Here is a 27,897-nt window from a genome sequence, read left to right on the forward strand (position 1 = left end):
CTGGGGGGGAAAGGGATGAGGAAAGGGCCCTTTGCCCAAACCCTGCCTAAAGCCTGGAGCAATGCGGGGCACTGGAGCGGGGTGAGGGGAGGCTGCGAGGGATGTACCCCGTGACAGACACACCGGAGCAAGTCCTTGCAGATCTACATTTATTCACACAGTGCAAAGCGGGCAGTGACTGTTGCAGCCATGTGCCACCACATTAGGGCTGGGGACAGGGCAGGGCTGGCAGCCGGGCTCCTGCTACTCATGCTGGCGAAAAACAAAACAAAATGGCTTTGGTGAGATCCTGGTTCTGGAGGTGAAGAGCTCTGCCACCCCTCGTGTCTTGGCAGGAGGGGACAGCAGCGCTGGGCAGAACGTGGCCAGCGGCTCCAGGGCTGGCAGGAGCCCCTGCCCAGCTGTCCCCTCCCCACGCGGTGGCCTTACCTTGGAGACGATGACCTCCCTGGTGCGGGCGCGCAGCTTGTTGACCTGCGTCTCGGCGATGTCGGCGCGTTCCTCGGCGTCGTCCAGCTCGTGCTGCACCTTGCGGTACTTCACCAGGTTGGAGTTGGCCTGCTGCTCCTGGAGAGCCATGGGCAGGGTGAGGGGACAGCCAGGACATCCCCGCAGCCACCTCACAACCTCTGTCCCCCACAGCCACCCGCGGCAGCCCTGGGGAAGGCCAGCGCTGTCCCCTGCCCCGGGAGAGCACAGTGGGGACGGGCACTTACCGCCTCCTCGAACTGCCGCTTGTAGCTCTTGACCTTGCTCTGCAGCTTGTCAATCAGGTCCTGCATCCGTGCCAGGTTCTTCCTGTCCTCCTCAGCCTGCAAGCGCCCCAGCCCTGTTAGCAGGACCCCAGCAAACCCCCCCCAGCTCCAGCTGCCCCAATCCCTTTATCCCGGAGTCCCACTGGTGCCAGTGCCCTTCACGCAGGGAGCAGCCACCGGCCACACGTCCCCTGGTCCCCCAGTCCCTTGCTGAGGAGGTGCCAGCAAAGGGGCAGGACACAGCCACAGAGTGGGGGGGGATGCTGGGACAGAAAGAAGCTTGTCCCACTCCTGTCAGTCCCAGCACGGAGCCCAGCAGCAGCCAGGGGGCTTGAGTGGGGTGTTGGTAACACAAGGATCTGAGCACAAGGAGATTTGGGTCAAGTCAAGTCCTGCTGTGTTGGACCTGTGCCCAGCACCACTGTACCTGGTAGCTCAGCTCCTTGATCCTCCGCTCATACTTGCGAATGCCCTTCTGGGCTTCAGCCGTCTTCTTCTGCTCCGCGTCCAGCTCTCCCTCCAGCTCCCGTACCTGTGGGGGACGGAGGCTCAGAGCAGCCACAACCAAGGCTAAACCACCCCAAGCAAAGGCTGGGAGCTGGCCCAGGTGTGCAGGTCCTTGGGGACTGTCCCTCACTGCCCAGGGCCCCACTGTGGCCCAACCCGGCCCCCGAGGGCTGGGCAGTGCCAGAAGCCCACCAGTCCGGGGCACAACCAGGGGTCTGCCCCTGCCTTCTCACCCTGGCCTCCAGCTTCTGGATCTGCTTCTTGCCCCCCTTGAGAGCAATCTGCTCCGCCTCATCCAGGCGCATCTGCAGGTCCTTGATGGTCTGCTCCATGTTCTTCTTCATCCGCTCCAGGTGCGCGCTCGTGTCCTGCTCCTTCTTCAGCTCCTCGGCCATCATGGCAGCCTGCAAGGCCAAGGGCACAGAGGCATCACCGCAAGGCCAGGCAGCCCTGCCAGAAGATCCAAAACCCTCCCCTCTCCTCCCATCCACCAACCCCTTGCCAAACTTGCACCATCCCCGTCACGCTCTTACATCCGTGATCGCCTTCTTGGCCTTCTCCTCAGCATTGCGGCACTCCTGCACCGCGTCCTCCACCTCACTGCTTAGCTGCGAGATGTCGGTCTCCAGTTTCTTCTTTTGGTTGATCAGGCCCGTGTTCTGCAGGCAGAGCAGGGCAGTGTCAGAGGGACCGGCTGCTCTCCGTGGCCAGACAGGCTCCCGGCTCCGCCATGCCAGCGGAGACCTGGGATCTGCTGGTTCCTCACCTGGGAGTGGAGCAGGTTGACCCTCTCGGTGGCCTCCAGCAGCTCCTGCTCCGCCAGCTTCCTGCTCCGCTCCGCCTGCTCCAGCGCCGCCCGCAGCTCCTCCACCTCGGCCAGCAGCAGGTTGTTGCGGCGCTCCAGGGCGGCCGCCTGCTCCTTCAGGTCGTCGTTGTGGCGTTGCGTGTCATCCAACTCGATTTGCAGGTCCTGCCGGGCAGCGCGGGGTCAGCGGGGACAGGAGGGAGCTGGGGCTGGCAGCAGGGACAGTCCCACCCCGCGGCTGCCCAACCTTGATCTGGGCCTGGAGCTGGCGGCCCAGTTTCTGGAACTCGGCGGCCTGGCGGTTGGCGTGGCTGAGCTGGATCTCCATCTCATTCAGGTCTCCCTCCATCTTCTTCCTCAGCCGGACGGCCTCATTCTTGGCCCGAGCCTCTGCATCCAGCGTTGCTTGCATGGAGTCCATGGCGCGCTGGTGGTTGCGCCTGCGGGAGGGACGATGCATCAGCCCCAACCAGCCAGGGACAGCCAGTCCAGAGCAGTGTTGTCAGGGCCATGGTGCCAGCTCGGTCCCCTCCCAGCACACACCTCAGGTTCTCAAACTCCTCATCCTTCTCCGCCAGCTTCCTGTCCACGTCAGCCTTGATCTGGTTCAGCTCCAGCTGGATGCGCAGCGTCTTGCTCTCCTCGTGCTCCAGCGCTCCCTAGAGAGAGCAGCAGCCATGGGAAGGTGGACCTGGGGGGGAAAATCTCCCCAGACACCCACCCCAGCCTGGCTTTGCCTCCAGCCTTGTGCTATGAGCAGGTGGAGCCACCCCAGAGCCCCGCTGGGGCTTCTCACCCGCCACGAGCACGGCCCAGGGGTTGCAGCCGGCTCAGGACTGTCACCCAGCCAGCACGGTGTGTCACTGCTCCTGACCGGTGCTGCTGGTGGGACAGGGGCTCTTGAGGGCAGCAGGCATGCGCGAGCATCGCTGGGAAACACAGACTCACCTCAGCCTCCTCCAGAGCTGCCTGGATATCACTCTTCTCACTCTCCAGGGCTTTCTTCAGCTTCTCCAGCTCATGGATGGTTTTTCCACTCATACTGATCTGGTCAGTCAGATCAGCAATTTCCTCTGGCAGGGACACAAGGGCATTTGGTCAGGACAGCCTTTGCCCAGCCAGCCCCGTGCAGATGACGTCCCCATCCCTTTGCCCAGGCTTGGCCCATGTCCCCACAGCCCCTTGGAAAGCAGCCGAGGTTGTGCTTGGTGAACAGGCACCACCCTCATTGCTTGGGCCCTGGTGGGTTCCCCTGTGCCCCGGTTGAAGGAGGGGACATGGGAGAGGTGTAAGGACTCGTGGAGACCTGCTGGTCCAAGAGCAACACCCCCAAGCCAGCAACATGCCCCAGCCATGGCACTCATGGCAGCAAAACATGTACCATGTGGAAACAAGAGCCAGGTAACACTGCCCATCGAGAGGGCAGGACACGTGCTGGCTTCCCGGCTGGGCTGTGGCATCCCCCCAGGAGAAACTGGGCCAGGCTTGGATGAGCAGAAAGGTGGTATCTGCTCCCCGCCTACAGGCCTGTCCCCCATCCCACCTCATAGCTGAGAACAGGGGAGTCATGGGCTGCCCTGGGGAGCCAACAGTGGGTGGGGAGAGCCTGAGCCCACACCTACCCTGCAGGTTCTTGTTCTCCCTCTTGAGGGTCTCCAGGTTGTCCAGGGACTCCTCATAGGCGTTCTTGAGTTTGAAGAGCTCCGTGCTCAAGCTCCGTGACTCCTTCTGCGATGCCTCCAGCTCTGCCTGGGTCTCTTCATACTTCTGCTTCCACTCTGCCAGGATCCTGTCGAAGTTGCGCTGCTTCTTGTCCAAGGCAGCGCAGGCTGAGTTGGCACGTTCCAGGTCCACCGAGAGGTCCTCGATCTCTGTCTGCAGCCGGTGCTTGGTCTTTTCCAGCGAGGAGCACTTGGCGTGGGCAGCCTCCACTGCCTCCTCCGCCTCCTGCAGCCGGATGGCCAGTTTCTTCCTGCCGAGGACAGCAAGAGATGAGTGCTCTCATCCCACGTGTCATCCCACCCCACTGCTCTAGGGAGAGGAGGCCACAGCCTGCCCAAAACAGCCTCAAGTGCAGGAAGGAGGGTGCAGTCTCACCCTGGGGTCTGAGAATCACACAGAATCAATCACACAGAATCAAATCACAGGATGTCAGGGGTTGGAAGGGCCCTGGAAAGCCCATCCAGTGCAATCCCCCCATGGAGCAGGAACACCCAGCTGAGGTTACACAGGAAGGTGTCCAGGCGGGTTGGAATGTCTGCAGAGAAGGAGACTCCACAACCCCCCTGGGCAGCCTGGTCCAGTGAAAGCCCCATTCTTGAGCAGAAACCTGGCACCTGTGAGGAACTGACTCCTGTTTGAGACTCACTTGGCTTCCTCCAGCTCCTCCGTCCTCTGGATGGCATCTGTCTCATACTTGGTTCTCCACTGGGCTACTTCTGCATTGGCCTTGGACAAGTTCCTCTGGAGCTCGCTCTTGGCCTCCACCTCCTCCTCGTACTGCTCGCGCAGCAGGTCGCAGTCGTGGCGGGAGGCTTGCAGGGCATGGGCCAGGGCGTTCTTGCTCTGAGGAACCAAGAGCTCATGAGAGGAGCCACTGGCCCCGGGCTCTGGGACACTGGCCATGGCACATGGACTGAGGGCAGCAGGAGGGAACTTCTGTTTTTTCCAAGCTAAGAGCTGCCACTGGGGCTCCTGTATGCAGCTCCATCCCACCGCCCCAGTCCGAGAAGCCAGGTCACTGTCACAGTGTGACACGTGTCCCATCCCCTGAGATCTGTGTCTCTCTGAGCCCTTCAGATCAGCCATACCCCAGCAGCCTCATAGAATCATCTTGGTTGGAAGAGACCCTTAAGATCAGAGAATCTAAACCTAATGCAACCCTGGCACTAACCCATGTCCCTAAGAACCTCGTCTCCATGTTCTTTAAACCCCTCCAGGGATGGTGACTCCACCGCTGCCCTGGGCAGCCTGTTCCACTGTTTGGTCTCACCTTGGTCTCTTCTTCCAGCTGCCTCTTGAGTTCCTCGATGTTCTGTGTGAATGAGGTCTTGCCGCGGCTCAGCTGGTTGATAAAGGACTCTTTTTCCTCCAGCAGGCGACTCAGCTCCCCTGGGTTCAAACAAAGGCAAACCAGCTATTTTGGGGCCAAAGGGCTGCAATTTGCATTAGCCTGCCGTCTCCCAGAGCTGCGTGAAGACCTCCAGCAGTCCCAGCTGTATCCCCACCCAGGCAGGCTGGGGCCCGTGGGCACAGGTACAGGCAGCTAAAGGCAAAGTACACCAGCCAGAAAACCCCTCTTGATACCCAAAGTCACAGCATGTCCCCAAGCACAACCAGTGTCACCACAGAGTTCCTCTGCCTTGCCAAGCTATATGGCACATCTGCAAGTCCTGAGTGAAGGTCCAACACAGACATCCCGCTCTGCTCCACTCCAGATGCAGCTCCTGCTATTTTTTTTGTCCATAGGAGGAGCAGAACGGTCTGTCCAGCTGAACCACGGCTCCTCGGCTCAAATGGCCCAGTGGAAGACCAACCGCAGAAAAGCCACACGTCCCATGGCTGCTGCGCCCACCTACCGTTCTCGGTCTGCAGCCGGCCCCGCTGCGTGCTCACGTCGGTCAGTTGTCGCTGCAGCTCGTCCACTTTGGACTTGGCCTCGCTCAGCTGGTCCTCATAGGTGCGGCACAGCTTCTCGGCGGTGGCCTGCGCACGCCAGGCAAAGCCCACGTCAGACCCGGCTCTTCCCCTAAAGCGCCGCTCTCCCAGGACGGGCTCAGCTGCTGCACCACCCTGGGACCTCGCTGCCCTGCTCGCTCATCCCATGTGCGCTCAAGGTGGAGAGCAGGAGCCTGCCAGAGCTCTGGTGTCTCTGCTGAGCTCATAGGAGCTCTCGGCAGCCAGTCTCCCAGGAAATGTCATAGAATCATAGACTCATTTTGGCTGGAAGAGACCCTCAGGATCACCGTGTCCAACCATAATCTAGCACTAAATCACATCCCTAAGAACCTCATTTCCTCATCCTCCAGGGATGGTGACTCCAGCACTGCCCTGGGCAGCCTGTTCCAATGCCCAACAGCCCTTTCCATGAAGAATTTTTTCCTAATATCCAGTCTAAACCTCACTTGATGCAACTTGAGGCCATTTCCTCTCGTCCTGTCCAGCCAGATCATCCAGACTTGACTAGGACAAGCAAAGCACCCTGTAAGCATTGCTGTAGTAACACAAGGACAAGCTATACCTGGTGAAAAAGAGGGACATGGCAAAGAGCTACCCAGGATAACATCCCACGTACACGGCTGCGCTGAACACACTGTGACCAGTTGCACCGATGTTCACCAAAGAGATGAACCTGCCCCATACAGAGCCAGTGCGCACCTTGTTCTTGGTGAGGTATTCAATGTTGGACGACAGGTCGTCCACCTCCATCTTCATCTCACTCTTCTCCTTCTCCAGCTTCTGCTTGACGCGCTGCAGGTTGTCGATCTGCTCGCTGAGCTCGGCCACGCTGTCCGCGTGCTTCTTGCGCAGGGCGGCCGCCGTGGACTCGTGCTGCAGAGTCGCCTCCTCCAGGTCCCGCCGCAGCTTCAGGAACTCTGCTTCTCGCTTCTTGTTCATCTCCAGCTGCGTGGCCGTGGCCCCACCAGCCTCCTCCAGCCGCTCGCTCAGCTCCTCCAGCTCCCGCGACACCTCTGCCCGCTGCTTCTCCACCTTGGCTCTGGCGGCACGCTCGGCCTCCAGCTCCTCCTCCAGCTCCTCGATGCGGGCCTGGCAGAGACAGAAAGAGGCGGTAACCTGGTGAAGCTCCAGCAGCTTTTGTCCCCAAAATGGAGCAAAGCGTCTCCTCTGATACCGGGCAGCATTAAGCCTGGAGGAAATGCTTGAGCTGTTTTGGGATTCTCTGGGACAGGCCTGCCTGGAGCTCCTTGGTAGCCTGTTTTGCAGAGCTCCTGCTCTGCTCTGTGCCCTCCCGTCAGGATCCAGGCTGATTATTATCAGTTTATTTTCAGTGGGAATGTCCATACAAACAAGCCTGAATCTTGGTGTCTCTGTCTGATAGGAAGCAGCCCAGCATACTAGATTTAGATCCTCAGAGTTTGGGCACGGGATTTGTGGTTTTAGTCTGGCCAGAGAACTACATCCTAGAAGCTGTTCCCCATGCTGGTACTAGTGTTCACCTCAATAACTCATTCTTTAATTTTCAGTCTACCATGTTTTGGCAGAGGGCTTTGCTCCTGCTAACAATGCCAGATTTTTTCATCACACTTCTGCCAAAAATATGCCCCTGTGCTTAGAGAGGGACTGGCCTATGCAGACCCCTCGGCGCATTACACCTGATGGAAATTTAGGACTCCTTCTTCCTGCCATACCTGGAGCTCCTTGATCTTCTTCTGCAGCTGGGCCTCAGTCACTTGCCCATCTTCAATCCTTGAATTCAGTTGACTCATTTCAAAATCTTTCCTGTACAGAAAGAGCACAGAGCCTGTGGTCAGACAAACACTGTCCTGCCAAGTCCCTCTGGCACCTAAAGCCAGAGGAAGATCGTTCCCTGCACTGTAACACCCAGGTCTAGAGGACAAAAAACCCACCCACAGAGGACAGGGGCTGCAGGGGTAAGAAGCAGCATATTGACGGCTCTGAGGGAGGGCTGGAGTGGCCGAACTGGCAGAGAACCTGGCTCTGAGGCTTCCCATGAGGTCCTCAGGTGTTGTTCTCCAGTTCCCCAACAAGAATGGGACATGAGTGCTGAAGTCTCTACTTACAGCTGAGGTCCCTGCTCTGCATTAGGATCCTGTCAGGCAAGTCTCTCCTCTCCAACCCCATGCACAGAAGAAAGTCTATCATGCCCTAATCTATTAGCCTGTGCAGCTGACAAACTCCTCAGCATCTCCACACAGTGCCCAGGGAAACTCAGCCCTCATTTTGTCTGGACTGACCACACCAGCAGGGCTCAAAGCCACATCCCAACAGAGGCCACATGTCACCTTGGTGTAGAGGTGGGTACTGTCCTGGCAGAGCGAGCACACAGCCCAGGCACATATCACACACTCACTTCTTGAGTTTTTCCTCCAGCTGTTGTTTGTCATTCTCCAGATCCATCACAGACTCTTGTGTCAGCTTCAGGTCTCCTTCAAGCTTCCTCTTTGCTCTTTCCAGGTCCATGCGGACTTTCTTTTCTTGTTCAAGAGAACTTTCCAGCTGGTGAATGAAGTGAGACAGGTTAGGGAGGGAAAGAACCTTCTGTAGCCCCAACCTTCCCCATGTCCATTGCTGTGGGAGTTTCACCCAGCCCCAAGATCCAGTACCATTCCCTCAGGCCAGGACTGCTCTCCATGGGGTTCTCTGCACCACCTCTTTGGTTGGGGCAGTTTGCCAATGGGCTTATTAGTCAACTGGCCATATTAAATGGGGACCAGATAACAATCCCACTCTCCAGATCCCGCTAAGGGAAAGCCTTTGTGCTCTCCTGGAGGTGTGACTCAAACCTCTCTCACTTCTCTGTCACCATCCCATGACTCACATCATCTACTTGCTGCTCCAGTTTGACCTTGGCTTTGGTCAGCGTGTTGACCTTGTCTTCCTCAGCCTGCAGGTCATCCAGGGCCTGCTGGTGGGCCTCTTGCAGTGCTTTCTTCTCTTTTGTCAGCTTGGCAATGATCTCATCCAAAGCAGCCATCTCTTCAATCAGGTTTTTAACCTACATCAGTGGGGTCAAAAATTGTGTCTTCTCAGAAACAGGGGAAGCAAAACTAAAGCATCAGCCTGACTCATGAAAGGCAGGAGTCCATGGGCCACAGTAGCTTGGCACCACAGCAGCAGCTTCTCTTGGCCAGGCTGGTTCCACCAGGTGGTTTGCCAGGGTCCCAAATCGCTTGCCATTGCACAGAACCAGTTGCCCATAGCACTCCTGTGCAATGAGGCAGGAGCCCAGAAGGTTTTGACCTCTCCCACACCTTTTCGCACTGCCCTGCCCCAGCTCCCACACACCAGCAGCCTTGTCCCTGACATTTCTCTTTGGCGCCCCCAAAAGCACCAAGGCCTCTGGGCAATGATGCTGTACTCTGCAGGGAGGGTCCATTACCTTGTTCTCTGTGGCGTGCTTCTCCTTCTCCACCTTGGCCAGTGTGATCTCTAGATCATCAATGTCCTTCTTCAGCTCTGCACACTCATCCTCCAGCTTGCGCTTCTTGGCAGTGAGGTCTGAGTTCATCTCCTCCTCATCCTCCAGACGCTCTGTCAGCTCCTTCACCTTGGCCTCCAGCTGGATCTTGGACTTGATCAGCAGGTCACAGCGTTCCTCTGCATCTGCCAGGTTATCTTGTTCCTGGGACAGGCACAGGAGGGACAGTGCTCATCCACTGCCCCAAGAGCGTACTGGCAGGCTCTCACCATGCTAACCTGGCCCAGAGATAAAGCTCTCATTGTGGGAGGGACAGAGCAAGCCCAAGATGTTCAGGTGTATGAAAAAGAAGAGAGCTCCAGTCACTGCCTAATTTGAAGGTACATGGGACAACCACTAACACTAACCAGGGCCAAAGACCTAATAGCAATTAAATCTTTCCAGAAGAAAGAAACACTGGATTGACACTTCCTGCCACAGATTAGCCATGGTTTGGTGAGCAAACATTGCCATCTCACCCACCTCCTTGTGACAAGATCACCCTTTCCAGAGGCAGGGGAACATGAATATTTGCAGCAGCCCTGAGATGGCAAGTCTGTGGTGCTGCTTCAGGTTTGCACCAAGTTTAACATCACATTTCAAACAGACTGTGGCAATGAGGGGGTCTCAGAACAGCAAGAGGCTGAAGGAGGGATCTAGCATGCTCTGCTCCTTCTTCTACCCATGGACCCTGCACCATGTTTACACTTGCAGAGAGAGGGTGAGGCACTCACTGCCTGTAGCTGGAGAGCCAGGTCATTCTTCTCCTGGATCATGGAGACCTGCTTCTCTTCCAGCTCCTTCCTCTTAGCCTCGGACTTCTCCAGAGCCTCCTTCAGCTTCTGGAACTCCTCCTTCAGGTTGGACATTTCCTTCTCAGTCTGAGCAGACTTGAGTAAAGGCTTGATCTTGAAGAACAGCTTCATCCAGGACCAGTTCTTGACAGCATTGAAGGCCCGGATGTTCCACTGGATGGTATAGAGGGCTTCCCTGGAGGGGTACAAGCACAGCATCATCATAGGTGTAGATTCCACATGTCACATCCTCACTACAGCACAGACCTGGCTTTGGCAGGCCTGGACATGGCTCTGTTCTCCACAAGTAGCAGTATGTTGGACAAATGGCACTTCGTCTGCACACTGTAGTGGCCCTGGTGGGATGAGTGGTGTGGCCTGGCCATCAGGTCTCCTCACTCTGCAGCCCTTTGAATCTTTCAGTGGAAACCAAAGGATCCCCCCACCTAGATACACTGACCCTCCCTGCCAGGCACATGTCAGACTTCTTACAGGTCTGCCTTCACCCAGAACTGGGCATTTCCCAAACACCGCCAGCCATAGCCAAACCCCAGAGGTCAAACCCCCCAGAATGTACAGAAGGAATGAGAAGACATGCTCACAAAGGTCTGCTTCCCCCCACAACTCTACCTCCTGCTGATGATCTTCTGGTACTCAATGCGCATGAGGTGCCCACGAATTCTGGCCTGCAGCATGGTCAAGATCTTGGCTAGACGCTCATCTCGCATCTCTTCCAGCAAACCCAGCAAACCAGCCTTAAAAAACACCTGTGGGGCAAGGCAGTGAGAACGGAGTCAACTGCAGAGAGGACAGAGAGCTAAGGGGTAACACAACCTGTCATGGACCTGGGCTACACATGGCCCAGAGCAGGGACGGACAGAGCAGCGAGGGCTTTGTGCTAGTGGTTTAGATGCCCTGCACAGGCGCGCACCCACACTCTGCTGTGCTCGGAGGTGAACCCACACAAGGCACAGGCACAGCTGGGCACCAAGTCTCCTTGCCCTGTGCACATCCCTTCATATCCACCAGCAGGGACCAGGTGCTGTGTTGGGTGGTAGGAGGTCAAGCAGCAGTGATCTTCTGCTCAGGACTGTTTCTTCTGAACCTGCTTCTTCCTCTGCCCTCCTCAGTCCTGTGCAGGGCTTCTGCAGGGCTGTGGCCAGGCAGAGCGCAAGTGGGGCAAGAGGAGCAACTGGGATTGCAGAGAGACAGGAGGGGCAACGTCTCCCTCCCAAGGACCAGCTGCCTGGTCTCACCTTGGTATGACCAAACTTGTACTGTGAGTGGTCCAGCTCCAGGGAGCTCAGCAGCTTCTCTGTGGCCTTTCTGCTGTCCACAAACTTGTCATCTGGAATGGCTGCTGGATTCAGGATACGGTAGCTGCAGGGACAAAGCAGAGGGGGGATATGCAAAAGAACCCCAGCACAGAGTTGGTGGCTTCATCATCACACCTGCCAGTTTCCCCTGGACACATGTTGCTGCAGCACAGGCTGGAGCTCCAAAGTGCCGTATGGGCTCTCCTGCAGGGCAGACACCAGGAACCCCGCCAGATCTTAGTCCCTGAACAGAAGGAAGACTCTTCAGGTGGAGGCCACTGGCCTCACCACACCCAGTCAGGCCCAGGGTGGATGGGGCCAGCCTGGAGAACGTGAATGATCCCAAGGGCATAGAGAAACCTGAGCCACGATTAGAGGACCTGAGCCTTGCCACCACCCGCCTGCACCAGCTCTGCATTCAGCACCTCAGACATCACCAGCCCTGCTGTCTCATCGTGTCTGGCACCAGACTATCCATGTCTATCACCACAGAGCCAGCAGCAGAGCTTTCCCAAACTGCACGTGCACTGGGAACGCTGTGGTGGTTTAGCCCAGTCCTGCACAAGCTGGGGAGTGGGTCAGAGCCAGGGCAAGTCTGTCTCCCCACAGAACACATGTGGGTTGCTGGGTGAGGAAGAAGAGGGAGTTACCGCTGCTTGAAGTCTGCGTAGAGGATCCTGTTGGGGAATCCCTTACGGCAGATGCGGATACCTTCAAGGACACCGTTACATCGCAGCTGGTGCAGCACCAGGAAGGAATCCATGGCTCCTGCAGGTGAGAAGAAGGATGGAACATGCGTTCAGTCCAAGCGGACAGGGGAAATGGAGCTGTAGTGTGGACCTGAACTCTGGAAACAGCCCATGATTTTGAACACAGGTGTTAACCTGTCCTGCAGGCCTACGCTGAGCAGCAATGCTGCAGCCTGGGCTTCGGACAGTGGGAATCAGCCTGAAAGACTCATCCTTGCCTGCTGTTACACACGAGTGCAAGGCAGCCCAACCATCAATACACAGCCAACCTGGGAGCCTGGCAGAACTCATTCTCCCCAGTAGAGGAGATTGGCATGGGTTACAGGCATTTCCACACTGAGATGGCCTCAGTGACCACAGAAATGCTGAAAGAAAAGGGCTGGGCAGAAAGAGGGTGCAAGAGTCCCTGCCATCTCCCACATGTGGATGTCACCCAAAGGGACTGCCAGGGTGCTGTCTCAGTCCATACATACCTGGGGTCTTTGTCTCATTGGGGATGATGCAGCGGACAAAGTGGGGCTGAGTGGAGCGCAGGTTGGTCATCAGCTTGTTGAGATTCTCCTGTGGGGCAGATGTGGGGGGTGAGGCATGAAGTGACAGCTCTCTGCTCCCCTACAACAAATCTCTCCAGTCCCTTTTCGCCACGGGCAGGAAGAGAGCAGACACTGAGAGCCCCTTACCACTGTTCATGAGGGAGGAGTAACCTCCTCCTGCGTGGCTGCTCTCTGTGCTGTCCTGCCAATGGGACGTCCCCAGCCCCACCGCAGGACCAAGCGCCTTCTGCCAGGGTGGGAGCGGTGGCAGAGGGGACTGGGCTGGCAGACACGCCAAACTGGCACCTGCAGGTTTTGCTATGCCGGAGAGAAGCCAGATGCTTCCCAAGTATTTGTAGGCAAAGTTTTGCTGCACCTGCAAATCCAGTGCTGGCATCTGCACTGGCTGCAGTTCTCATCTTGTCAGGTTTTCCCTGCACCTCCACAGTGCTGTCCATGCCCTTCGGCAATGACAGATGGCCCTGCTGATCCAGCCTGGGCCTTCTTCTCTCTCCAAGGCAGGGCTCAAGCTTAGACACGGCCTAAGCCAAGACACGGTCCTGCTTTTTCTTATGGGAAAGGCATCTGCACCCTCCATCTCTCAGTCTGCCTTGCCCTGCTCATACAGGCTCAGCCTGTCCTGGACAAGTTCCATGACATCATGGGGCAGCTTCTCTCTGCAGACTTTCTTCAAGGCCTGTGACTTGTCCAGGAGGAAGAAAGTCACACATCACCCTGAACGGGGTTTCCAACACAAGCGCTGCCCTCTTTGAGCACCCTGTCACCACAAGGAACACAGCTTTGGGCTCACACACCCCTCTCTGCTGTTTTCCAGTTGCTTATTAAGCTCTGGGGTGGACAAATAACTCCTGTTGTGAGCATGGGAATGGGGGAGTGTGTTATGCTGAGCTGCTAAATAGCTCAGGTCACCTCCCTGGACAGGCCAGCAAAGAGCTGCCTGCTCAGAGACCCGCAAGATTCTCCTCCATTTTCTTCTGCCCAAAGGCTGTCCTTCCCGCCGACAAGAATGAGGAGAGAAGTAGCACAGACTTAAAGTGATGTTCATGTAATACATTATCTAAACATCACTACAAGTCTTAACTGCCGCTCTCTCAAAGGTGAAGGAGCCGCTGAGCAGCACAAGCGTCACGAGGGCAGAAGCAGCACAAGCCCCAGCTCAAAGGGACCCATCGCTCTCCCAGCCTGGAGCCTCCTGTCCTTCCCTAGCAGCACAGGGACAGCGCTGGGACGCTGACAGATACCCCGGTGTCTTGGCAGGCAAGCGGGACTGGCACTGGGACACTCTGAGCATGCTTCCCCCATGGCCTTGGGCGAGGGGCTGGCTCTTACCTTGTGCAGTTGCGACACTGTTTGGAAAGAAGCTGCCTTTTTACGTTTCTCCTTGGTCCCTGGCTTGTGAGGTTCCTCTGTTGGGTTGAAATATTGATTAATTACGTCAGTGAAGCATCTGCTTGGCTTGGAGGGCTCAGGATCACCCCCAAACACCTCTGAATTGCCCACAGCCCCTGCTCTGTGTAAGGCAGAGGTGGCAGCACCCTGCTGCAGAGCAAAGCCGCAGACCACCGAAAACATCTGCTGTGGCACCCAGCTCGAGGTGTTGTCCCTCAGCTCTTGGTAACAGGAGACCCCCTCACATATCCCAAGTCGCAAGGCCACCAGGACAGCTGTACAGCACTGCACAAGCTCAATCTGGTCCTAAGCACCAACCTAAAGCCCCTAGGCCAGCATTGCATGTCCAAAGTACCTACCTACCCAGGTCAGAGAGGATTTTAGGGGTCAGTGTGGGTCTTCCTTTTGCCTGGGCTGCTAGGTGCAGGAATGCTGCACCAATAGTTGGGCATGGGGGTGAGGAGGCTTTGCTGTAAAGGGAGGGAGAGACTGAGGTCAAAAAAGGGGTGAGTTTGTTCCTCACCTGAAGTAGAACCCACATAGTTCTCATAGAGGGAGGCCAGGAGCTTGTTTTGGGATTTTTGGAAGACAGACACCACTGTCTCATTCAGGGGGTCCTTGTTCTTGTCCAGCCACCCAATGATGTTGTAGGGCACCTGTCACCAGAGGAGAGAGGCAAAGGTAAGGACAGTTCTGCAAGAGGGAAGGTGCGAATGCTGTGGAAGAGCTGCCAAGGGACGTACCACACCCGCATAGTGCACCAGCTCAAAATGGGCCTCATATTTCCGCTTTTTATCCGGACGGGGCTTCTGGAAGTTGGGCGATTTCCCAATGTGGTTGTCGTAGAGCTTGGCTTTGAACGACATGTCGGAGGCTTTCGGGAACATGCACTCCTCTTCGAGGATGGACAGGATTCCCAGCGGCTGCAGGGAGAAGGTGCTATAAAGATGTCTGAGCTCAGTGTTGCCACATCCCATCCCAGAACGGGGGATTCCCTGTGTCACTGGGCAAGGTGAGGCTAGGCTCGAATTGGGAGATCTTGTCTTCATTCAGACAAATGGTACCAGACACTGGCCATGGAACAAGCTATCACTGGTGTGTTCCAGGCTGCGCCCGAGCTCCAGCCAGTCTGACTGGGACCAGCCAGGCTTGCAAGACATGGGGGCTTGCCCAGGTCCAACAGATTGTTGGGAAGGGGAGGATCCTCTCCAGTATCCTGACAAGTTTGCTCCTTTCCAAAAAACAACAAAAAAAGGTGAGTTTCCTCCATGCCATGGTGGAAATCTTTTAAATCTTTTATACAAGCTGTTCTCAATCGGTGAGTACTCGAATAAGATGCCCTGAGGGACAAGCAAATGGATTGGAAAAAAGGGGCAGAGATCACCATTCTCTGGAGGAAAAGGCTGCAGTGGGTTTTGTGGCTCACTGGTAGGTAGGAACAGAATTTTGTGGTTTCATAAAGTCATAATTTGTGTCAAAAAGGACTCAGTAGGCTGGAGGGTCTGAGCTGGAAGCGAGGGGAAAACAAAGTTGGGCACTTGCCACTGACTGGGGAGGGAATCGTTTCATTTCTGGTAGCACAGCACCCTCGCTGTTCCAGTCTTTGCAAACAAGCTGCCTACCAGAAGTACCATTCCTGTGCCCTGACTCACGCGTTACCTTCTCAATTAGGTCGATGCAAGCCTGCAGGTCCAGGCCAAAGTCAATGAAGACCCATTCGATGCCTTCCTTCTTGTATTCTTCTTGCTCCAGGACAAACATATGGTGGTTGAAGAACTGTTGCAGTTTCTCGTTGGTGAAGTTGATGCACAGCTGCTCAAAGCTGTTGAACTGCAAGAACAAAACAAACCTGCGTCAGAAGGAGGAACTCCAGACACAAAGGGATTCACTCTTCTGCTTTGTCTGGGTGATCTTTGCCAGGTTAATCTGGATTGCTACCAGAACAGGTAGCCAGGAATCACTGGAAAGTGTGTCCACAGCAATGTTAGAACAGCCCTTGCGAGCTGCCTGTTTGCTCTTCATAAATTAATTCAGACAAGAGTTCTTTTTCAATCAAGGCCAGCAGTTTCTTGGAGAAGACAGAGAAGACACTGAGCTGTTTAGCTACAACATTCCCCCAAACCATTGCAGAGGGCACACAGAACTCACGTCAAAGATCTCGAAGCCTGCAATGTCCAGTACTCCGATGAAGAACTGTCTGGCCAGCTTGGTGTCTAGAGTCTTGTTGATCCGAGTCACCAGCCACTTGAACATGCGATCGTAGGTGGCTTTAGCCAGGGCTCCTACAGCATAGACAACCTGCCAAAGCAAAGCAGAGAGAGGGTCATGAGCATTTATACTTCTCCCTGCTTTTGTTGGAGCTGGAAGCTGAAGAACAGAGCTCCTCTTGGCACACAAAGGACAGACAGACAGATTTAGGGAGTTCATGGTTACAGTATATGCTCCAGGATTAGTCTTCACATGCTCTCAAGTGTGTTTTTATATCCCTGGTCTGGTCTCAGCCTCTAAGGTTTTAGGATACAGTTTCAGTCTAAAGTGATATTTTCAGAAGCCTTGTGCCTAGCAGGAGCCTACAGCTCACTTTGGGTAAGACATTAGCTCCTGAGGTCTTCTTGAATTTTACTTGAGTACTGGCTTGCACTGTTCAGACCAGCTTTGAGTTCCTAACTGTGATGTGGCTAGAATCTGACAAGATACATTTTTGGTGCATTTGAGTCTCTCACAAGATCAGTTTAGGTGAGTTTTAGATGAGTTCTTAGATGAGTTTTCTACTTTCCAGAGCTGAACTCTTCATGGGAGTGTGACTGTCTCTGAAACAGATCCATAGAAACTGGACCACTTCTGGCTGCTACCTAACCCACATTTCAAAGATACGGAATTGAACATCCAGCCTTGGTTAATATCCAAAGTTATCTGTCAGCTCTGCCACCATCTTTCCCAGCTGCTAGGAGCAAGTAACTGCAGATATGTCTTCTCATGCTTCTCTGAGATCTCCTCCTAAACCAAGAGAGTGAACTGAAGCACCAGTTGCTCTGTGCAGAGAACATCACACAGCAGACCTGCCTGCAGAGGAGTCACACACCACGTGAGCAGGGAGCCCGTGTCCCACTCACCTGCTCCACGTTCTGACCTTTGGTCACGTACTCGTTGCCCACTTTCACACGAGGATGGAGCAACCCCTTGATGAGATCAGCTGAGCTGATTCCCATGAGGTAGGCAGCTTTGTCAGCACCTGTAAAACAGTGCAGAGGCGTGGGGAGTCAGCAAGAGAGCCTCAGGAAGGAAAACTAGAAAAGAAAATTACCAGCTCTTCCACTGACCAATGCTAACTATACTAGTTTTCCCACCTGCTCCAGAGTCTCCTCCAGTGTCTAATGTGATTTCCCATCTTGGGTATTTTACACTTTCTCCTGCCTGAGAAGTCACTGTTTGGAGAAGATACCTATCAGGTTTTTGAGTATTCTTGATCTGGGGATCTCTATGCATTTTCCAGTGGAAATCTGGATTCCCACAGACTGAATTTGAACTGACCAGAAGAGAGGTGATTTTCTTGCTTATCTTTCATAGACTTCTAATAGCAGATTGTAGCCAGAAAATCACCTTTGTAGTGAAAGATCTGCTACATCAAAATCTTCTTTCATTACCAGGTGTCAGCTGAACCCTGCGCTGAGATTCCTCAGGCAAGGGGAACTCTTCCTTCATGAGCAGGTCCTTGCAGTCCTGATCCACCCAGGGAAGTTATCACAACCTGCCTTTGGAGGAATCTGCCTGGCAGCACAGAGCCAAACTCACTTTCAGTGCCGTCAGCCTCTGCCTGCTCTTCCCGTTGCTTTTGCTTGAACTTCATGTTGCCGAAGTGCATGATAGCGCCCACTATTTTATAGGAGCCGTATTTCTCATCATTGCTGAAGCCCAAGATGTCCATGGCGTGCTGAGGAGAGACAAAGTAGTATAGGTAGAACAAAGTCAGCACTCTGAGTTGAGGGCTGGTTCTCCCACCGTCTCCTAAGGCACTGTCTCTACCCTGGGGCTCTGGATGGACATCTAGACAAAGAAACCTGTCCGTGGGATTTTGAATGCGAGTCCAGCTCCCACAAGATCTATCTGAAAGCAAAAGGACTAGCTTAGCATCCACAAGCAGGAGCTTTTCCAAGCTGAGGTCTCATCTTCTCATGTGAGCCATGAGAAGTGCTCACATGCTACAGGCCCTTCCTAATGCAGGGAATTACTCTCCCTTCTCTCTGCCTGAAGGAGGCTGTGGTTGGAGATCAGAGTCACTCTGCTCTTTCTTGCAGGCTCACAGCATGTGTAGAGCAACTGCCAATAAAGCATCTTACAGCTAGTTTAGAGGTGGGCACAGAAAAGCCAGGATATGTCCCCATGTCTGCCCAGAAGGAGGTTGTGCCCTCCCCCAGGCAGTGCAGTGTGAAGGAAGGACACTTACATCTGTTGCCATGAGTTCCTCGCCATCATCCAGGTTGTCCACAGTTGTCACACCCTGGGAGCAGAAGTGGTAGTCATAGGGGTTGAGAGAGAGCAGCAGCATATCTGTTGGGGGAAGACATGCAGAGGGTGAGGCCAGTCTGACAGAGACAAGGCAGAGGGACCACCTTGGACACAGATGAAGAGGTAAGGCTTCACCAGCCTCAACTAGAGGGCACCAGCCGGTGGGAGGAACAGTCTCTTCACGCCCAGGCAAGTCCACACATGGGTCCATCTCTTCTGTGATGTGCCTCCTGCTTGCTATCTTGGGATACAGCTAGGCTGCAGACTGATTTAGAAGTGGCCATCCATGTCCTTGTGACCACCAGATAAGATTACTGCTCTGCACAGCTCTCCAGACCTGCCTAATAAGGTATTGTTCCCAAGCCAGCAACAAGCTCGAGAGCCGGCAGCCGAGGCTGCCCACCCCAGGGGATGGTGCCAGCCATCCTTCTGCAGCGTGGAAACTTTTCCTGTGCACTCCATGTGCCCTGGCACCTGAGGGGAAGGGCTGCTCAGAGCATGGGACTGCCCTGGGCCAAATTCAAGTCAGGTGGGACTGTCCTGGGGAACACATCTAGGATATGTCTACACCAGGGCTGCTGCAAGTGAGCTGAGCAGCTGTTTTCAAGCTCATTTGAAACAAGTCATGTCATTAGAATGGCTGAAGAAGCCCAGAATGGGCTGCAAAACACTTCCCCTTACCCCAAAATGAGTAAATACCCAGGCTGCACACACTGAGGTCAGTGCTGTACTCACCACACAATGAGCACACTATGCAAGGCAGCTTTGCCAAGTGTGCTCCTACCATGCACGTGGACCCTGAGTGACCATTTCTCTGCTCATAGACAATTGCAGAAAGGGCTTTAGTCTGGCTTCTCAGTCAGTGAGGATAAAGGAGGCTAGACTGGATGACCTCTTGAAATCCCTTCCACCCCGAATTATCCACCAATCCTATGATCTTGCACAGCTAGCAGAGCATTCAAGGGCACTACCTACATGGTGAGCTGGTTTTGCTCATTCCCTGGGGTCCCCGTGGCTGACAATAGAGCTCTTTATGGCTATTTTGAGATCACCATGTTATAAAGGCTACGCTGCAGCTTTGGCTGCCTTACCTTGCAGCTCTGGTTTCTTCCCAGAGAGGATCTGGTAGTAGATATGATAGCTTCGCTCTTTGGGTTGCTGGAAAATCACTCTTGATTTTTCCAGAAGATCTAAAGCAAACAGGGCAGAGGAGTTAGAGAACGGCTTGTTCTTTCCTGGAGCTGCCCCAGCATGGGCACAAACAGTGAGATGAAATCCCCCCCCGCTGCAGCTGGCACACGTTTACTCACAGATGTCGATGTCTGCAGAAGCCAGCTTCCCCGAGGGGCCAAAGTGGATCCGGATGAACTTGCCCTGAAAACACGCACAGGAGGTAAGTGCTGGGCTTGACAACACAGGTACACTTCCGAACAGCTCCTAGAAACCTCATATAACTACAAGACACTGGTAATTTCCCGCTTCTTAGGCTTCTGCTGATGCCAGGCAAGCTACTGGGGTCTGTGAGAGGGAGGTGAGTGAAGTTCTCTGGTTTGTGATGTGCAGAGGGTCAGGTTGCATAAGGCTTTACACACTAGGTAGGTGGAAATTTCACTCACAGCAGATAAACCCCTGTCCTCAGGCCTGTTCTTAAAGCTCAGGGCAGCCTGCCCACAGCCTCCTGCTCCGCTGTGTGCTGAGGAATCGCACCCAGGAGCATCTTCTTTCCTTCCAAGGCACAAGAACAGGCATCAAAGCCACCTGTGGCCTATCAGCTCTGCTTCCCACAGCACAGCTGGGCTTAGCAAGAAAAGATGCTGCCCCCTGGAAGGGGCACACTTATCTGTCCCAGCTCCAGCACTCCAGGCTGTGATTACTGGCCCTCTCCACTTTGGTGCTCTAAGGGACTTCTCTCCAGCCACAGGCTGTGACAGCAGAGCTGTTTGTTCGGGCCAGCACCCCATTTACTGCACTGATGTAGCAGGGAGAAGCTTGGCCTCAGCAGCCCAATCCCACCCTGATGCAGAGCTAGCTCCTGCTACGTGCCTTTGCTTCACACCGTACAAAACCGCAATACCACAAGCAACGCGTTCGTCTTACATAAACATGGCACATCATCTCTCTGTCTTGCTAAGGCACTTACAAAACGTGAGGAGTTGTCATTTCTTATGGTTTTGGCATTGCCAAAAGCTTCCATAGCTGGGTTAGCCTCAATGATTTGATCTTCGAGGGTGCCCTGGAAAACAAAACCAGAAGATGTGTCTGCTGCCACCCAGCCAGAGGGGATCTGTTACCAAAACACAGAGAAACAGAGACTGGGGCTCCTTGCACCATCTTCCTGCCACGCTCCTTGGCGGTAAGAGCCTGCTGCTCCTGAGACATCTCCTTGTCTCATGAGACGATGCAGTTTGACTTAGGGGTCAGCAGAGCTGGATTTTGCACCCTCTGGGCTTCTCCTTGCCTAAACTGGCCCCTCTGAGGATGCAGGCTGCTGTCCCCTCTGCACACAGCAGTCCTTAGCCCCTTTCTTAGGCTGCTACAATACACAAACCAAGACCAAGCACAGACTGTTACCATAACAGTCTGAACATTTTCAGGCTCTTTGACTCTGCCAGGAGCCTCCTCTTTCACCAAACCAAAGCCTTGGATGGTTCAAATCACAGCACATTGCAGAAGAAGAGGTCCAGAGAACAGGCTTATCTATGACTCTTACACCAACATGTACAGCAGGGCCACAATGTGATGGGAACACATCACAGGTCCCAGCTGGCATGATCTGCTGAACTCACTGGAGCTCTCCTCAGCAAGGCCCAAAATTAATCTTCCCCAAAACTTGTTTTTCCATTTGTGTCTCATACGTGCAGTTCGAAGAGAAAGAGGCAGCCTTCACCTAATGCACACAAAGCACACCAAGAATTCATGGAGAGAAGCAAGAGACTCGTGCCAAGCTACACGGAGGACAGTGGGATTTGACAACAGCTGCAGAGTTTGGAGGCCCAGACACCTGCAGGATATTTCATGAGAGCTTTTGCCTGTGCTCTGACACATTATAGTCCATAGGGCTTCCTTAGGTGGGAAACACCAGCTCTGGGCTCTGCCCACCAAAAGCCACGCTGTCTTTTGGACGACTGCTCCCCACCTCTGCAGCTCCGGGCACTTGAAGAGCAAAAGAGACAGGGAGCAGCTGCGAATCACGGCTTTACTAACAGCCTGGGTTTTGTCACTCGGATATCCTTTGATCTGTTAACTTTAAATTCAGCCCGAAGTAAAATTGCCTGGCCTGTGAGATTCAACAGGGGCTGTCCCATGGGCTGCCCTGGGACCCACAGTCAGCCCCCCAGCTATCTCAACTGTAGTAAGTTTGCCCAAGAGGTCCGAGACTCACATTAATGAGTGCCCGCCACCCAAGAGTGTGCATCAGCTACAGGCTGTCCCTCGGCGTGCAGAGAAAGCGAGGGCCAAGGACACACGACTGAGCTGCTGAAAAGGCTGAGCCCTTGGGGTGCTGGAAGTGCCAGGGACTGAATTTTTGCTGGATTTAGAAAGCACTCAGTGGTTTCCTTGGAGCTAAGCAAGCACCTCCGAAATGCGCCCCAGAGAAGGACATCAGCTGCCTGCAGTGTGGTGGGTCGAGCCAGCTCAGGTCTTTGCAGAAGGTGGCATGTCCAGGCACCATCATGGCCCCGGTCTGCAGCCAGAGCAAAGCACTGCCCGGGGCAAAGAGGCTCTTCCCCTGCCCCCCAGCACCACCACCCTCACCTGGGCCTCGAGCCTTGGGGGAATTTACCAGCTCAGAGAGTGGGGGCTTCACCATCCCTTTGGAGGAGCCCACGCCACCCCCAGGCAAACACTGCACTGGTTTGAAATGGGTTGGACTGGGTTGGACTAGGTGGTTGCGTTGAACTAGATGATCTCCAGAGTTCCCTTCCAACCCCAACCATTCTGTGAGCATTTGAAGAGTAATGATCCCTTGAAGGAGAGGCTGGAGTCAGAAAGGTAGAAAGTCACTAAGAGATGAAACACTAAATCTTCAAACTATGGGAAGGCAGGAGATACAAATCCAAGCAGGGAACTAAATGCAGCTCCCAGAGCCAAGGGAGATGCCCCACACCACATTCCCCATCACCCCGTCCCAGCTCTGTGCTGCAGCAGAACCCTGGCCTCAGTGGTAAAGACCAGCAATCTACAACACTTACCCCAGTTTTAGTGGCAAGAGCTGCCTAGAGAAAGGAAAGAAAATTGTCTTTAGAAATTCAGAAAAGGCAGGCAAGAAACCACAAGAATCATGGTCAGAAAAGCAGGGCATGACCATTTAGTGCCAAAAAACGTCCAAGAAAAAAATGGGAGGATTAAACTTTATAAGAGATGCCAAAAAGTTGTTAAATAGATTAGCTCAAGAAAATAGAGAAATGCGTCAAAAAGCAAGAACAGTTAAATCCAAACCCAAAGAAGAGTAACGAAAATAATGCTGAAGTATTGCTTGTCTGGTACCTAAAGCAGCCAGTTTGCTTCTACAAGGGAAAAGCAGGCTGGAGCCTCAACATGTCAAGAAGAAATAAGCAATTGCAAGGGCAGCTCAAAAATAACCAGCACCAAAGAAATGCAAGAATCAAAACAAGAGCAAGAAAAGCACAAGGTAGAAAAGGGTCAAAATGAACAAGAGGGGAAAAAAGGAGAAAAGGGCGAAAAGCAAGGCTTAAAAGAGACAAGGTGGGAAATGGCAGGTTTATTCCATTCTTTTAATGCTTCTTAAGAAGAAGATCTGTGGGGTGTTGAAGGAGGGAGAAGACAGAGGGCATCTGAAGCACCTCTTGCAGGCTGCGCAGATTGAGCAGCCACATTAAAAAAATCTCATTTCCCCTTGAGCAGAATAATTTCAAGCCTTGCTTGTTCAAAAGTCGGGGAAAAGCCAAGCCCTGGGTGGGTGAGACCAAAACACGCTTCCAATGCAAAAAGTTGAGGGAAGAAAAAAATAAGTAACAAGAAGAAAGGGGGAGGAGGGGAAAAAAGGGAAAAAAGTAATAAAGAAAGGAAGAAAACAGCAAGAACTTGTTTCAAAAGAGGGTCTTACTAATTTCTTGCCCGGTGTGTCGCCCAAGGCTGCGACAATGGCAAAGTACTGAATGACCCGCTTGGTGTTTACAGTCTTACCAGCACCAGATTCTCCGCTTAGAGTAACAGAAATACACAGATCAAGGACATGAGGCAAAGAACAGGCACAACTTCAACCAGACACCCTGCCAACCTGCCACCCCGCTCATCGAGAAGCAAAGTATCGGAGGGACGGGGATGCCGGCACTATCAATCCCCTCCAGCCTCAGGGTGTACGTGCTCGTCTTTGGGGCTTCTCTTTGGAGCAAAACGCAGCTCCATCATCACAAGCTGCCTCCTTGCAGGTGCCGTGGGGGCTCAGCTGCCCAACACAGATATGGCAGGAGGTGCTGGCGCCCACCAAGGCCGTACGGCCCTGGCCCCGGGGCTTCAGCTGTTCACGCTCAGCGGGAACTGGCGTCTCCTGCTGCGGCCGGGCAGCTCCAGCTCACCCGCCTTGTTGGGTGCTTGGAGCTGGCAGCAGCACCGCGCCGGGCGAGTCCTGCGCGGGCGGGCGCGGGGACCAGCGTGCCCGGCGCTGGGTGTGGGCGGTCGGCGGCCCCCACTGAGCTCATCCCTGGAGTTAGCTGATCTGCCATTGTAATCCCAGATCACAAAGAGCCGGGGGGGGCCGGGGAGCAGGGCTCGGACACGTGCCAAGCATCTCTCAGCAGCCCCTGCCTTTCCTAATTAGGATATGGCGGAGGCTAAAAATGTCCGTGGCTCCTGGCAGCGGCGTAGGGTCCTTTAGAGTCCTTTATATAGCCCTTATCTATATGTCACTTGAAATCAACCTGGCCTACACCCTCCCACGTCACCCCCCTCCCCTGCAACGCCCCTCAGGCCACCACCACCATCTCCCTCCGGCCTTGGCCTCCATCTCTCCTTCCCCCTCACTCCTCCTCGGACGCTGGTGGCCGGGGTGCCCCACGGCAGCTCCTGCAGCTGTCGGGGTGTGGGGGAGCCCACCGGGGGCTTTGTCACCTGGTGCGGCGGCAGGCTGGGCGGGAAGGGACGGGGGTGACAGCTGCTGGGCAGGGGGGACATGGCCAGGGGGGCCTCCTGGGGCACAGGGTGCTGGCCCAGGGCTGCCCAGGAGGGCAGCATGAGGGGACATTGACTGCTGGGCAGGGCAAGGGCATGGAAGGCACTTACGTGATGAGCATGGACTGGTTTTCGCGGTCTGGAAAAGAAAGAGCAGGCGTCAGGCTGGTGCCACCCACCTCACCCCCTGTCCCAGGAGCCCAAACCCCCCAGGATGGGGGTCCCCGGGGCGAGGGCTTACTGCGCAGCATGTCGTTGTAAGCGTTGTCGGCGATGGAGTAGATGTGCGGGGGTGCCTCCGAGCGCCGCTTGCCCTTGTAGGCGGCCACCACGGGCGCCGTGTAGACGGGCAGCCACTTGTAGGGGTTGATGGTGACGCAGAAGAGCCCTGAGTAGGTCTGGAGGGGGAAAGGGGGTGGGTGAGGAATGGAGGAGCCCTGATGTCCCTTCACCTTCCCACCCCAGGGGGTGACCCCTGGTGCCATCAGCTTACGTAGATCATCCAGTGGGAGTAGCGGCGCTTCAGGTTATAGAGCACGGAAGCCTCGTTGAGGTGTGTCAGCATGGCCATGTCCTCAATCATGTCGAACTTCGGGGGGTTCATTTGCTGCACCTCATCTTCCTTCACCACCCGCGTCTGCCAGAGGACATATCAGATGGACCCCAGCCCCACCAAACACCCTCTCCCCCAAAACCCACTGGGTGGGTGGACATAGTTGCAGCCCCATGCTGAGGACAGTGCCTGCTGTCCTCCTGACAGGGCTGCCTTCTATTTTGGGGTGATGGGGCCAGGGGAGCCCCACCAGCACCCCAGCCACAAAACCCACCGGGGAAAAGCAAGCCCAAGCCCGTCCCCTCCCTAGGGACACGGGCAGTGGCCGAGCCCAGCAAAGGGGGTCCAAGCTGGGGGACACCAAGATGTCACCCTACAACATGCTTAACACCCCTGTCCTGTGCTCTTCTTCGCATCCTAAAACCCCACAGCAGCACAGACTTCAACTCAGAGACATCCCCGGTTATTCAGGCAAACAGCTGAAGCCTGTACCCCAGCACTTAGAACTGGATTTACTTAATCCCAAGAAACCAAGCACTGGGGAGCTATTGCATTACATATCTGGCCTGAATGGAAGAAGTTTGATTTATCAAAGGGTCTTGTTAGTAAAGATTAAATGAAACCTTTCTAAGAGGTTTTTTTCACAGGTGAATGTGAAGTGAGTGGTCCCAGAGTGTTAGGTGTTGAAAGCAGGAGGGTAGATAGAGGAGAAGGGTGGGGTTATGCCTCTTGAAACTGCTCCTGCTGGAAATACTGATCCAGGGAAAAGAGATATAGTTTACAATTTTGTAAATCCATGCCAAATTGCTGCAAAAACCAGTTTAAAGAGGAAACAGCAAAAAAGGTTTGGAAAATGCCTTGTCTGCAGAAGCTGAAAATCTCCAACCACAGCATTTGAAACACCAGAATAAACTTTTCAAATGGACACCCCCTCCCCAACACCCTTTCTTTTGGGGCAGCAAAAATATTTTTTTCTTTTTTTTCCCAATTTCAGACAAAAATATTTTCGAAACTTTGACACTTTTCAAAGACGATTATGAATATTTCTTTTAAATTCAGCAGACGTGAGCACTTCTCAGTGCTGTGACGCCTATCCAAGAAACAGCAATAACAAAGTCTACCATCTACTGCCTGGTCAGGTCCCTGGTCTTTTTCCCAGTTTTATGCTAGCGTAATGATGTTGTGGGGCCACTCAACGCCTGTCCCTGAGAAATTAATATTAATTAAGCTAATTTGCAGCTATTTCTACTGGATATTATCTTCACAAATATCAGCTGATCATTGCTTTGCCTCCCTCCTGCTGCTGGAGAGCCGGCGCCTCACCACCAGACATAGCTGCTCCTACCCCTTTGCCCAGCGCTTATTCTGCTGCGCTTCTCAGCTAAAATGAGCAAGAATTGGCCAACTGGCCCCTTACCTCTTGTTTTGACCTTCGAGATGAGCCAGGCAGTGGTTCAGCATTGCACGGGGCTGTGCTGGAGCCGGTGCTACCTTTGGGCAGATCTTCCAGCCCAGCTGTCCCCCTGTCCCCTTCCGTCTGTCTCCCACAGCAAACTGTGCTTGCAAGCAAACCCTCGATGGGGGGATGCTGAACCGTTGCCACTCTTGACAAGTAACTGGCCTACGTGTCCTGACACCCTGAGGTGTGTGTCCCCTCGGGGCACGGCTCATCGCTCAGCATGGAAGGGTTATCAGCAAGAGCTTGGATAGTTTCAAACATGATCTTATCACGCGTATCCCCCACCCGCACACACTTGCCAGCCCTTGGAAAATGAAAGGTATTTTGCTTACCTCCTTATTTTTGGTTTCCACAGTGACTTTGCCACCAGAGCTTTCTTTGATTTCCACTTCGATATAAGCTTCTTTCTCATCCGGGATCCAAGCTCGCTTCTTTCCTAAAGGAGGAGAAAAAGGGGAAGGGAAGGGAAGGGAATATGAAATGTAGGAAACCATTTGAAATTTTCAGCTGAAAGACACATAAATGCAGCCCAATAACGTGGAATGACAATGATTCCTACACTCCAGTCACAGGAGCTGGGATTTCTTTGCCTTTTTCATGTTTGGCAGCTGTTTAATTTGCCAAGGTCAACTTTAATCTGATAGAAGTCTGCTGTTTCATGTGTGCTTGCACTCAGATCATCGTGAAAAGAGAATGGTGAGAGAAAGCAAAACTGTCCTTGTTTGTCAAGCCGGGAGGAGCAAGTTGGGCCCTGAAGCCCCAAGCACAGTGAGCGCGGTACAGCAGGGTGGCAGACACCTCCAGAATGAAACAGAGCTGGAGAAGGCTTTGCCACCGGTCCCTCAGCCCTCCCGTCCCTGAGGGTCGGGGGAGAGGAGCAGCCACTTCCACTCACATCTCAGCAGACAAAGAGACAGTCAAAAATCTACTTTTCCAACTTCTGACATCATCCCATCCTCCAAGGTGAGGGGGACAATTCTGCAGCACCTGCAATACCACAGGTACCAGCACTGGGGAAGGGACGGGGATGCTCCGCAGAGAGAGCCATGGCCAAAGCTGCCCTGGGGCTGTGCCGGGAGCTGCCCTGGGGTCTTACCATCGAACGGGATTGTCTGAAGCTTCAGCTGCTCCGTGTAGCTCTTCCGGAGGTATTCAGCGGCCTCCCCAAACTCGCTCATGTCCAGCATAGACATCTTGCCCAGCTAGACAAAGACTTGGC

The 27,897-nt window shown here is 54.3% G+C and overlaps 1 protein-coding gene across 1 annotated transcript; it reads right to left on the reverse strand.

Annotated features, from left to right (window-relative positions):
- Positions 1-132: 132 nt before the first annotated feature.
- Positions 133-27,886, reverse strand: MYH7B (myosin heavy chain 7B). Its single transcript, XM_082065541.1, has 42 exons — positions 27,775-27,886; positions 27,011-27,114; positions 25,160-25,303; positions 24,908-25,064; positions 24,778-24,805; positions 23,603-23,699; positions 22,728-22,751; positions 20,675-20,767; positions 19,845-19,908; positions 19,626-19,724; positions 18,473-18,576; positions 17,821-17,959; positions 17,142-17,260; positions 16,177-16,326; positions 15,688-15,858; positions 14,772-14,951; positions 14,552-14,684; positions 13,969-14,045; positions 12,559-12,646; positions 11,987-12,104; positions 11,277-11,400; positions 10,651-10,787; positions 9,961-10,216; positions 9,149-9,391; positions 8,588-8,764; positions 8,120-8,265; positions 7,437-7,527; positions 6,445-6,834; positions 5,646-5,772; positions 5,060-5,178; positions 4,436-4,632; positions 3,690-4,039; positions 3,016-3,140; positions 2,611-2,726; positions 2,315-2,507; positions 2,029-2,232; positions 1,796-1,921; positions 1,496-1,666; positions 1,183-1,287; positions 717-812; positions 430-567; positions 133-252 (listed from the first exon to the last, which is right to left on the reverse strand). The coding sequence occupies exons 1-42, from the start codon at positions 27,869-27,871 to the stop codon at positions 244-246; spliced, it is 5,826 nt and encodes a 1,941-aa protein (XP_081921667.1). The 5' UTR covers positions 27,872-27,886; the 3' UTR covers positions 133-243.
- Between the last annotated feature and the right edge of the window lie 11 nt (positions 27,887-27,897).

This window comes from Streptopelia decaocto, assembly GCF_964273445.1.
Source record: "Streptopelia decaocto genome assembly, chromosome: 14".
Taxonomy (NCBI): Eukaryota; Metazoa; Chordata; class Aves; order Columbiformes; family Columbidae; genus Streptopelia; species Streptopelia decaocto.